The 12542-nt window shown below is 48.8% G+C and overlaps 2 protein-coding genes across 3 annotated transcripts in view; both read right to left on the reverse strand.

The window, feature by feature from the left end:
• Positions 1–5314: 5314 nt before the first annotated feature.
• The window catches only part of LOC110296995 (solute carrier family 23 member 2-like), a 41263-nt gene continuing 34035 nt past the window's right edge, over positions 5315–12542 (reverse strand). The window contains exon 8 of one of the 2 annotated variants that reach the window (XM_021165802.1): positions 5315–6237. In XM_021165802.1, coding sequence (XP_021021461.1) covers positions 6091–6237 — 147 coding nt within the window. In that variant the 3' untranslated portion in view covers positions 5315–6090. The remainder of the gene's footprint in view (positions 6238–12542) is intronic. The other variant, XM_021165801.1, reaches the window with a different exon arrangement.
• LOC110296996 (solute carrier family 23 member 1-like) lies at positions 7418–8510 on the reverse strand. The gene is made up of 2 exons (XM_021165804.1): positions 8331–8510; positions 7418–8233 (listed from the first exon to the last, which is right to left on the reverse strand). Exons 1-2 carry the CDS (start codon positions 8428–8430, stop codon positions 7980–7982), a joined length of 354 nt encoding a protein of 117 aa, XP_021021463.1. The 5' UTR covers positions 8431–8510; the 3' UTR covers positions 7418–7979.

Raw genomic sequence — 12542 nt, forward strand, 5'->3', positions numbered from 1 at the left:
TTTTTTGGTGTCCTTGCAATGGTTTTGGGGGCTTGTTGAATACAAGGGACGAGTCTGCTGCAGGACACACATCCACTATGTCCCTGCTCGGTGGAGGAGGGTGAGATACCACGGGTAGCCAAGGCCTAGGCTATGAGGTTTTCAAGAAGACGATAGGCGAGATCTGCCCTGTGAGTAGTGCAATATCGAGTCCTCTCAGCATGTCCTGGACTCAGGATGTTGCTGTGGTGGCTTTGATGCTGCTGTGGTGGCTTTTCCAGAGATCTGAAGCCCAGTTACTCAGGGCTTATATACTCAGGAACAGTGCTCAGCTCAATCCTATGCTTCAGGGCCACAGAACGGAACCCAGCACACCTGCTGCTTCCCTCAGACGACTGGGTGCTGCAAAGCAGTCAGTGTGGTGTGCACTTCTGGGTGCCGTTCCTGGGCAGAGCATATGGCTATCCTTGGGCTTCCACACTAGACACGAGAGAGAATTTTGTGTCAACTTGACTAGACTATAGTACCCTACATTTGGTCATACATCATTCTAGATGTTTCTGTGAATGTATTTTTTTTTTGTATGACATCAGAGCCATGGGGGAGGGGGCAGTACAATGCCATTTGTACTGCCATATAAAGATTTATTTATTTATTTTATGGATATAAGTACACTGTAGCTGTCTTCAGACACACTAGGAAAGGGCCTCAGGTCACATCAGTGGTTGTGAGCCACCAGGTGGTTGCTGGGAATTGAACTCAGGACCTCTGGAAGAGCAGTCAGTGCGCTTAACCGCTGGGCCATCGCTCTATCTCCCTGTGCTGCCATTTAAATCAGTAAACTTTGAGTATAGCCCATCATGCTCCGTCACTCATCCAGTTAAAGGCCTTAATTACAAAATGCTGGGTTCCTCAAAGGAAGGAGTGTTGTAGCTTGTCAAAAGACCCTCAGTCACACAAAGACCACAGAGACCGCCATCGTTGCAAAACACATGAGGATTTACTTATCCAACATGTTAGGGACTCCCCTCTCAGCACGCAGGCCGGAGGAGAGGCCCAGAACAAAGAAAGAACACACTTTTTATACCTTTGTAAGGGCCGGATATAGGCACCAGGGTAGTTTGGCTTATTTTAATTGGTGTAGCCAATAACCTTTTTAGACATTGGTTGGTTTGTATAGGGTGACTCTCATTTTGTCTGTCCTTGAGGTTTTTAGTGTGAGGCGGGGAAGTGGAATTGTTAATCTTGTTTTGGAAGCTTAGCAATTTTGACTTTTAAAACTATGTTTTTACATTTGTTTGGTCAGCCGGCTTCTTTATCTGGCTCTGCACTTTGCCTGCTAGTACAGTTTGGGAAGTCCTTTTGAAGGGGGAAGGTACTGGGTAGTCTTGAATTTATTTTGGATAATACAGGAGAATCTGCATAGCAGTTCTTCCTCTATGCAGCCCCAACAGTGAATGTTGGATTTATACCTCCATGACAGCGTGGACCAACTGGGTAAAGTAAATCTCTCTCCACTTGTCTGGATACCGATATCTACATGCAATCAGTTCTGACTCTCTGGTGTACTTGACTGACAGACTGGAGTGAATCTGAAGTCAGAGCATTCACACGGGAGCCGGGGTGCTTCTGGCGGTGTCCGATCATATTGCATCACGTGGCATCACTGTCGTTTGCTTCTGTGCACACTAGATGTACACTGCACACACGCCATCACACCAGGTGACATCACCAAGCACTGACAAAATGGCTTCCTTCCCTGAAGGCTTGAGACCGTTAAACTAGGAATTGCACAGTTTATACGTGCATACAAAATTTTCTGCTTACAGAAATATAATTGTTTAATGACAGAAAACAAGTACTTTTAATATTTTCCTGTTGCCACTCCTCAACCTGTAAGGTACAAATTAGTATGTCTTTGGATTGTGGGGGATTAGAATATTTGAATTTAAAAGTTTGTGTTTGCCAGGCCTGGTGGCAGACTCCTTCAATCCCAGCGCTTGGGAGGCAGAGGCAGGTGGATCAGTGATTTCAAGGCCAGCCTGGTCTAAATAGAGTTCTAGGACAGCCAGAGCCACAAAATAGAGAGACTCTGTCTCAAATAGACACAAATGAAAATTGCTACTTAAATTGCTGACTTTGGGATTCATTAAAAAAAAATCTCCCTCCCCCTCCCCTTCCCTTCCTTCCCCTCCCCCCTCTCCCCCTCTCCCTCCCCCTCTTTCCCTTTGGCTGGTGGACATCTGCCCTATTCTTGTTCTGCCCAGCCATTGGTTGATCAGCATTTATTGACAAGGCAGAGAATAAATGGTCAGGACTGTTTACACAAACTTGAGGCAGGGGATTGTTGGTATAAGCATTACAATGCTGTGTATGTGAAGCCAGAGAAGTGAACATTTGGATAACAAGAGGGTAAACTTTACACTGTGTACAAAAACATTGTTTCTACAGCCCTTCCCCTTCGAGGGTGAGGGCGGGACAGGCTTCCTGGGTTCCCTCTGAACAGCTAAGCCTGGTTCCTAGGTTTGCAACAAAATTATTAAAGCAGGGAACAGGGGGCAGACCCTCTTACTTCAAGCCCACCATGCCACACACTTACAGTAAACAGGCTTTTAAAATGATAATACGAGTAACAGAGATATGTGTGGTTGCATAAAATATTAAAAGAAAATTTAGTGATACAAGATGGAGCCTTGTTGCAGGGACACCCTTGGGCCAGAATCGGAAAATGGGCTCTGGACTGGGAGGAGGAGGCCAGCTTAGAAGAACCTGGGGTTCTTTCAAAGGAATCACCTAAGGGTACAAGTTCAGAAAGAGGGGAGTGAAGAGATGGGGACATTTGCACAAGCCCTCTTCTGCTGCTTCCCTGGGGAGGAAGAGGGGCAGGGTGGGAGAAGGCTGTAGATTTGAGTTGGCTTGGGAAGTAAGTTAGGCCCCACATGAAGTTCATGGTTATGAAGATGGTGGATCCCAGACCAAGGACACTCAGTTGCATCCTGTCCAGTGACATTGTAAGTCATGAAGAATGGTTCTAGTCAGTGAGGAAGTTTAGCCAAGGGGGCTGTGATGAAAAGGACCAACCCAAGACCATTAAGAATTTGAGATGGAGGTGACTAGGTGAATCAAATTAGTCTCAGAAAGGTGTTTCCTCTTAAATGTCATTCTTAGATTTTCTGTAGATAAGGGAAGAGACCTTAAAAGGGGGCTGAGAAGATGGAAGATGCAACTGCCAGCGGAAGCAGCTGTGGCCACACCTAGAATTCTAGCTTTGTCAGACCCACTCCAGGCACCTGGCTTCCAGAGCTGTAGAAGCAGGTGCACGGTGGTCGAGCCTTGTTAGGGCAGACATCATGGGGAAACAAAGAAACAAATCCGCAAGCCGGGCACCAAGAGCAAACGCACGGGGCCCATAGATGCTGTGCTCAGAACAGTGAGCAACCCAAGCTTCCCTTGCTGTCACAGTATGATGGAGCTACACACCTGCATGGCCTGTGGCCACCACCTTTAGCTTTGGTGAGAAAGAAGAGGGCAACAGGCAAGCTGCAGCTACAACAATGAAGGAGGGAGGGAGGCTGGCCCCTATCCAACTCTGTGTCTGAGTTAAGATTTTCTCACATGGCTAAAAGGCACATCATGGGCTCTAGCTGTATACACTCCACCCCTCCCTCTGGTCACTTTGAAGCTGGAAATTCATGTGGCTGTTGAAACAGGGTCTCACTATGTAGCCTTGGCTGACCTGGAAACTGCCGTGTAGCCCAGACAGACCTCAAAGTCATGGAGATGTCTGCCTCTGCACTGAGATTAAAGGTCTGCACCACCACACCCAGCCTGGAAATCCCTGTTTTAAATGGTAATCCTCCTTCCTTCCTCCTGCCCCCAGCCATTGTTATTTTGAGGTACAGTTCTAAGTTGTTTCAGGGGTGGTGTCTATTCTTCTCTCAAAAGGAGCCTCACTGGCAGTTCTAGAAGCCGCCGGGTGTGGGTCAAGAAGAGTCCTCAAGGATGGCCTTTTCAAACCCACTGCCTCGTAACATAGTTTGGATCACACATCCCATGCTTCTGAATTTGTAGATGAACGCATGTCCCTTCCCCATCGGCTGCAGCGGAAGCGTCAAGCTCACACTCTGCCCATAAGAATCCAGATTTCTTTTACCTCTTGGGGGTAAAAGAAATTCCCGTGTCCGGACTCCCAGATGCTCTGGCCAGTCCTCCCCACCTGGTGACCTTTCCCCTTCCCAGGGTCACTCAGAGAGTGGGGCTCTTAGAAATTTAATGGAGGAGAGAGGAAAGCTGGAGTGAGAAGGGAGAGCATCGAGCCCTCCACAGCACTTCCTCTCAGAGGCATGCTGGCGCCCATGAGGCCCTCCCTTACAGCAGGATGGACAGCGTTTGAATCCACGTGGCTTGCGGGGTGCCCTCTCCACCTTCTCCTAGTCTAACTCACAAGGGTGCACACCCCCTTTCTGCTCATTTTGTTCGCAGTCTGGGCATCACCAAGCTCTGATGGGAGTCAGTTCCTCCCACCCACTGCCAAGCAGAGATAGATGAACTAGGTAAGATGCGGTAAGTCCTATTAGACAAGAAGCAGCCTCTGGACCCAGATGTTCCCCAACCCCACAGCAGACTTCAGCCCTTCCTTCTTTTGAAAGTGGGTTTGGTCAAGCAAAAAGAGTTCCTGTTGGCTAAAGTGGGGTTGGAAGAGGCGATGGGTCTTTTCCCTGGCTCATATGACTCAGAGCCTATCAAAATTTGAAGACCTAAGCCTGATCCCCCCCCCCCCCCCCCCCCGGAAATAGTGGAGGGTTCTGAAGGCATCCCAGACAGACTGAATGCAGCTGCCTAGGAACCTGAGCCCCTGCTCTGGCAGATGTGGGGGTGTGTGGTGACATGTGGGGGCAGTAGAGCTTGAGTTCTCTCCTCCTGGAAAGGGTTCTGAGGCCCCGTGACTCCTCGGTGAGTGGAGACTGAAGAGCAGCCGGAAGCTGTGTCAGAATTGTGGGAAGAATGGGGCACAGCAGGGCACGAGTCATCTTAATTCTACCCAGAAGTCTTAGGTCGGATCATGTGTCCTAAAGCTGGACAGGTGCTAGAGGGGGTCGCGGGTTAGGGGATGTTCCTTACTGCTTTTCCATGTGAAAAATGAGGGATCAGCTACAGGCTACAGGAAGAGCTGGAAGGCCACAAGGTCTCTGGAGGAAGGGGACCAAAACAACTGTGTTGGTTGCTTCTTTTTTGTTTTTGTTTTCTCATGTTGAGGTTTGAACCTGGTCCATGCATCTGCTACAAAAGTTTTTGATCACAGAGCTACATCCCTAGTTTGTTTGCTTTTTTTTTAAAAAAAAGATTTATTTATTTTATGTGTATGAGTGTTTTGCTTACATGTACATCTGTGCACCACATATGTTTCTGGTACAGAGGTCAGAAGAGGGTGTCAGATCTCCCGGAACTGCAGCTGGGGATGGTTGTGAGCCACCATGTGGGTACTGGGAATTGAACCTGGATCCTCGGCAAGAACCAGTGTTCTTAACCATGGAGCCATCTCTCCAGCATCCCTACCTTGCTTTTTACTTCTTTTTATTTTGAGACAGGATCTTGCCAAGTCGCCCAGCTAGCCTTAAAGGCTGCCTGGCCTCGTCAGCTTTCACCAAACAGCCCGCCCCTGTTCCACAGCACGCCTCCTCCTCCTGATCCACCAGAATATTGCTGAGCATTGTCCAAGAGCAGGCTTCTTTCTTTTGAATGTGGGTTTGGTCGAGCAAAAAGAGTTCCTGTTGTCTAAAGTGGGGTTGGGAGAGGTCCTTTCCCTTGACTCAGAACCTATCAAAATTTGAGGACCTAAGCCTGATTCTCCCTGGGAAACAGTGGAGGGAAATTGTGGAGATCCCAGACCCCTTGTCCACTCTGGAGCCAGGAGACAGTAGAAGGATGCCCTGGGGCCAGCTCCATACTGATTATGCTCTTCATCAACACTGTGTGGCCACCACGGTATCCAGGTGTGGAAGGTCCTGGGAAGGACCCTTGTGTGACTATTTGTGAACATAGATCTTTGCATTTTGCAGGCCAGAGTTTGGCTATGAGAAGGTGGGGGGAGGCATGGAATGTGCATTCTATTCACATCTTGGTTTCTGCAGCACTCCACAGGTGATTTCCAGAGGAGGTCTGGGAACACAGAGTGAGCTGGCTCACTCCCACCTCGTCTCTGTGGTGGTCTAGCCTGGGCCAGAAGGGGAGGAGTCGGGTACATGAAGATGTGCAGAACTTGGTGCCAATCCCCCAGGGAAGGCCGTAGACCTTTGAGACCTTCGAAGACTCCTCAGAATCCTCCTGGATTTTACTCCATGCCAAAAGGCCTCTCTCCTCCAGGCTGCCTGAGAAGTCAACAGTGAGAAGTCAAGGCTGGGTTTAGATTGGGGTCACAAGTGCTATGGGGGGGGGCCTGGGTGCCTGGCAGTACCCGAGTGCCCAGCAATGCCCTGCTTTTTCTTCCACTCCTCCTTCAAGCCTTGGCGAGAACCACAGATCCCCTCTGCTCATTAGGCAATCTCAGAGCCCCTACTCATGTGGTACCCAGGCTCAGGCTCAAACATGGGACCCCAGAGCTTTCCCCAGCTCCCAAGAGCAGACCTGTCCATGTGTGTTTGTGGAATGAAGGTGCATTTTATGTGTGGTGGAGAGTATAATGTGGCAAACAGAAAGCAAGAAGCAGGTGCAGCCACAAAAGTCTCTCGGAGAGGCCCTGGGGGAGGGACACAGAAGAAAGGTGTGTGTGTGGATGTCTGTCCAGAAGCTGAGATGGGATTTCCACACTCTTCACCATCAGTGTCCCTCCCAGTCCCTGCACCATCAAGTAGCTCATCCCAGGCCTCATTAACAACCCCTTGTTTGTCTGTTTCCTCTTTTAGCCTGTGGGTTTCTGGGAGGAAGAGAAATGTCTCACTTCTCTTTATATTCTAGTGAGTAGCACTTGTTACATACATAGTAGATAGTTAGAATTAAGGATGTTTGAATGGATGGATGGATGGATGGATGATGTGTGTGGTTTTCCCATCAATCAATTATATTATAGGTTTAAGAGAGCCAAGGTGTGATGGTTTATATATGCTTGACTCAGGAAGTGGCACTATTGGGAGGTGTGACCCTGTTGGAGTAGGAGTGTCACTGTTGGGTGTGGGTTTAAGACCCTCATCCTAACTGTCTTGAAGTCAGTCCTCTACTAGCAACCTTCAGATGGAGATGTAGAACTCTCAGCTCTGCCTGCACCATGCCTGCCTAGATGCTGCCATGTTCCCACCTTGATGATAATGGATTGAACCTCTGAACCTGCAAGTCAGCCCCAATGAAATGTTGTCCTTAAAAGACTTGCCTTGGTCATGGTGTCTGCTCGCAGCAGTAAAACCCTAACTAAGACACAAGGTCATCTTTTTTTCCTTTTGTGTCTGGTGTATCATCCACTTTAGGGCCTTGCCATGACTGAACTCTATCCCTTGAAAAGTCGTAGAATGACAGCCTAATCCTGGGGGTGTCAGTATTTGCCAATAATATTTAAGAAGGTAAAGATGTTAAAAGGAGTCTGTTGTTAGAGGCCTCCAGTCTGTCTGTCTGTCTGTTTGTTTTTTGAGATAAAGTCTTATGTATCCTGGGCTTGCATGGAACTCACTATGTAGCTGGAGATGTCTTGGGACTCTCCCTTCTCCTGCCTCCACCTGCCCAGCACTGGGATCCCAGGTGGGCATCCCTGCAAGTAGCTTATACATTGGAAGCTAGAGCTGTGCATGTAGGCAAGCCTCCACCGGCTGTGCTACATCCCACCCCAGCCCTGTCTCCTTCACACAAAGGGAGATTGTGAAACAGAGAGACTGCAGGGATGTGCCAGCCCAAAGCAAAGGCAATGTGAGGACCCCTCACTGCAAGCCAAGTACGGTCCTATGAAGAACCAACCTGCCTCAGCATTCCAGCCAGGGGGACTGAGAGAAGGCTGTCGTTTGGCTCACCGTATTCTGTCATGTTTTTCTGCAGCAGCTCAAGCTGACTAAAGTAGGCCAGGCCTTATCCTGACTCCAGCCCCAGGGTGTGCCGTGAACAGCCTGGCAGAAGCTCCAACTGCCCTGACACTGCTCAGATGTCCACAAGCCCAGCTGTGAGGTACCTGCAGCCTTACCAGGGATGGTGTTGTCCAAGACGAAGCCCAGAAATCCACCGACAAACATGCCTGTGGTCAGGAGCACCTGGATGACCTGATCCAGCTGGAGAATCCCTGGAATGCGACAAAAGTGAGGGTTCGGTTCCAGGGGACCAAGGGCCACCCTGCTTCACACTCAGAGCAGTGACAGGCCCGAGGAGACAGCACTCACCTGTCTGCAGCTTCTCAGGATTCTTGTTCACCCAGTTGGGGATGGCGAGCCCACAGTAGATGGAGAAGCCAAACACGAAGAGGTTCCTGGATGAATTCATGTCTACATACTGTGGGAGAAAAGACGCCCGAATTCATTACGGCCCTAGACACCTTTACGCATGCGCATAAGGCTGGCTTTGAGGGTTAGCGTGCAGTCGTCTGTTTCTTTCTTGTATTGGGGGTGGGGGGGAATCAGTGTGCCTCCTAGGACCACGCCCTCCTCTCCCTTGGCTCCAACCCTCTTTGTGCTCCTCTCATCATCTTCCCTTCTTCTCTTCTCCTCCTCTCCTGTCCCTCCCCCACGCAGCTCCACCCCCAGGGCTCCTCCCAGGGTGGGCAGCACTGATGTTCACTGAGGTGCCTCACCTGCAGGTTGGAGATCCCCACGGCGCTGATGATCCCGAACATGACAAGGAACATGCCACCAATCACGGGGGTAGGGATGGTGGCAAACGCTGCGCCAATCTTCCCAAACATGCCCATCATGAGCAGCACACAGCCCGCGGCAACAATCACCATTCTGCTCCCAACCTGCACACCCAGAGAGGAGAGTGGTTCTACTTTCCTACCACAGCACACACTCCTCCAAAGACATGAATCGCATTACAACTTCCCACACCTCTCCCTATCCCTAGTCCACATCACTATGCTGATACACATTACTGGATACAGGAAAGGCCAGGGCAGGAGGGAAGTGCTGAGGGACCCTTCTGTGCATCCCTGATTCTGTAGAAGAGAATACTGAAGCCCAAAGGAAAGAAAGGAGCCTCACACAAAGCCAGGGTTTCCTGCAGTCATTGACCCTCTGGGTTTTATTCTCAATGCCCACCTCAATTCCTGGGTCATCTGGTGTTTTGTAAATGAAGCATCTAATGTCCCAGCAGGAGGGACAGTCCTGGGACAGTAGGCACTGAGGGATGCTCTATGGTGGTTGGCTAGTCTGACCAGTCAGAAGAATTCAACCCATATACAAGGACAGAAGGGGCAAGAGAGAGTCATGTACACAAAGATTTGGTGGGAGAATATTCTAGAGAGAAAGTGGTTCATGTGAGCTCTACTATGGGAAAAGCAATTTTAAAGCACGAGGAAAATCAGTGCACCTGGGCTACAGTGCCCAGGACAGTGGAGGGAACCCGGACAAGGGACAGGCTCCAGCCTGCAGGGCTCTGGGGGCTCAGGAGTGGGCACAAACAAAATGTGCCCTACAATGGGCCTCTATGGAAAGTACTTCTAATACCTGGAGCAACGTGTGGATGAGGTTTGTGGTAATTTAAAAAAATGTTTAAAGCCCCCATAGGCTTTAAAAATGTTTTTCCCTACTTGTAGTGCTGTCTGGAGAAGTTATGGAACATTTAGGAGTCCAAGTCTTCTGCTGATGGGTGGGCTTTTATAGCCTTGTGGTCCTTCCTGAGCCTGTTCTTGCTCTGCCTCTCTCTGTGACTCTGTCTGTCTGTCTGTCTGTCTGTCTGTCTGTCTATCTGTCTGTTTTTCTGTCTCTCTGTGTGACTGTCCCTCTGTGTTTCTCTATCTCTCTATGTTTCTGTCTCTGTATTTCCCTGTCTCTGTCTCTGTCTCTCTCCTTCTCTGACTCCCTCCCTCCCTCTCTCTCCCTGGTTAAAATGCCACCATGCCATGCTTTCCTCGTCATGAGGGCAATATCCCTTTGGGACCATATATTAAAATAAACACGTTCTCCCTCAAGTTGCTTCTAGCCCTGGTATTTTATCACAGCAATGAAAGGTAACTGACAGAAGCCTTGGGGGCCGTGTGCTAGGAGACACAAGCCAGCCAGTCACGAAAAGTCACATAACATGTCTCCATTGACAGGAGGTCTCCAGGGGCCCCAAATCCATGGAGCTAGGGAGCTCAAGAGGTTGCCAGTCTCTGGGGAAAGGAGGAGCTGGGGTGGGGGAGCAGAGAAGAGGATTGGGGAAAGAAAGGAGCCTCACACAAAGCCTGGGTGGGATTCAAATCCATGGAGCCAGGGAGCTCAAGAGGTTGCCAGTCTCTGGGGAAAGGAGGAGCTGGGGTGGGGGAGCAGAGAAGAGGATTGGCGACAGGGAGCAGGAACGAGAGGAAGAGAAGAGGAACAAGGAAGTGGGACGAGGAAGGCCAGCAGCTGCAGTACAATGTCAGCATGCTTAACACTCCAGCGCTGAGGAGGCTGAGATAGAAGGTACAGACATTTGGGGCTAGCCTGGGCTACATGATGAAATTCTTTATCAAAACAATGGAGGGGAATAATGTCAAAGTATATATGTATGAAATTGCATTAAAATATATATGTTTTTTAAAACTACCATGCTAACCATTTAGAAATGGTCATAATGGTAATTTTCGTGTTTTAAAAAATTTTACTACAGTAAAAATAAAACCAAGAGAAACCTTCACTCCTTCACCAGAGGGCTTTAAAGCAAGGTGGTGACGAGATGTGACTCCCAGTCTCAAAGCTTCCCCCAGGACAGCTATTTCATCACAGCTCCTCAGCAGACCTCCTCAGCAGACAGCAACTGTTACAGCCTGTGTGAACTCTGATTTCTCCTTTGCCTGTGTGCAGGTCATGTAACACCCAAACCTATCCCACACATCATTTCCTATTTCTAGACAGAACTTTTTTTTTAATTTGGGGGTGGCAGGGTGGGGATTGAGAATGAATTTCTCTGTGTAGCCCTGGCTGTCCTGGAACTCACTCTGTAGACCAGGCTGGCCTTACACTCTGAGATCTACCTCCTTCTGCCTCTCAAGTGCTGGGTGGGATTCAAGGAGTGCAAGTCTATCCAGAATGTTAAAGGGAGATTAAAATCTTAAGAGATTCCCTTAGTTGTTTCAATAGAGGGCTGATCACTGCCATGAAACCTGTCTGTAATACACACACGGGCACATAGATACCCAGAAAGCCATACAAACACACAGAGACTCTCTCTTTTCTTCTTTCTCCCATCCCCTCTCTCCTTCTCTGTCTGTCCAATTTCTTAAAGGATACCAGCATGCAGTCCCACCTGTGTGCTATGGAAGAGGCTAGAGTTCTGGTGTGTAACAGTGTACATACACTAAACTAAGCTTCCAGATAGTTAGGTTGGTGAGTTTCTGTTTTGTGCGGTTTTCCCCACAGTGAGAAAATATTTTTAAAGGTATTTTAGTGTTAGCTAAAGTCCACTAATGCAGTAACCAGTGAACACATTACAAAGGTTCTTATTCTTCACTTTCCAGACTGAGAATCATCAGAAATGCTTTGTTTTGTTTAATGCCTTTGCAGTTGACTGTGTGACTGCAGGTACCACAGGTGGGTCTGTCAGGTCCAGCCTGTTGTGCCAAAGGTCTCACAAGGAGTGGCATGCCCAAGCCCATCACCGCAAGAGCTTGTCATGGAGACTGGGTCTCCGTTGGCCTCAGAACTGACATCTTGGCAGGCAGCTGTGACTTCCTAGAGAAGTGACAGGAGTGTTGTGGCCTTCAGCCTGATCTCCCCGTACACACCCCAACAGATACACAGAGAGATCCACATGCACATACACTCACATGTACACATACACACAGTCACATGTACACATACACACAGTCACATGTACACATACACACAGTCACATGTACACANTCACATGTACACATACACACAGTCACATGTACACATACACACAGTCACATGTACACATACACACAGTCACATGTACACACATAGTTACACATATTCTCACGCGACACATACATGTGCATACACAGTCACTCGCACATGCACACACACATGTTAACACACATGCACACACAGAATCACATGCACACACATATTCACACACACAACATATACACATGAACACAGAGTCACTTGCACATGCACACACACACGTACACACATACACACACATGCGCACAGAGTCACATGCACACACATTTACTACATACACACAGATACACACACATGCATGTGCACACACACTCACGCACACACAAACCATACAGACACACATGTACATACACATGTGCTACTACCCCCCCCTCACCCATTGTTGCAATGCCTAAAAAGGCCACAGGGGGGAGTGTGAGCCATAAAAGCAAGTGGTCTTTGCACCTGTGCTCTCTCAGTTGCTCTAACCTCTTATTGATTCAGTTTGCCCTGTTCCTGTGGGTCTTTATTTCCTGTTTTTTTCATTTCTCTTAAAAGGCCCCAGCTTAG

Source organism: Mus caroli, chromosome 6, assembly GCF_900094665.2.
Source record: "Mus caroli chromosome 6, CAROLI_EIJ_v1.1, whole genome shotgun sequence".
In the NCBI taxonomy this organism is placed as follows: Eukaryota; Metazoa; Chordata; class Mammalia; order Rodentia; family Muridae; genus Mus; species Mus caroli.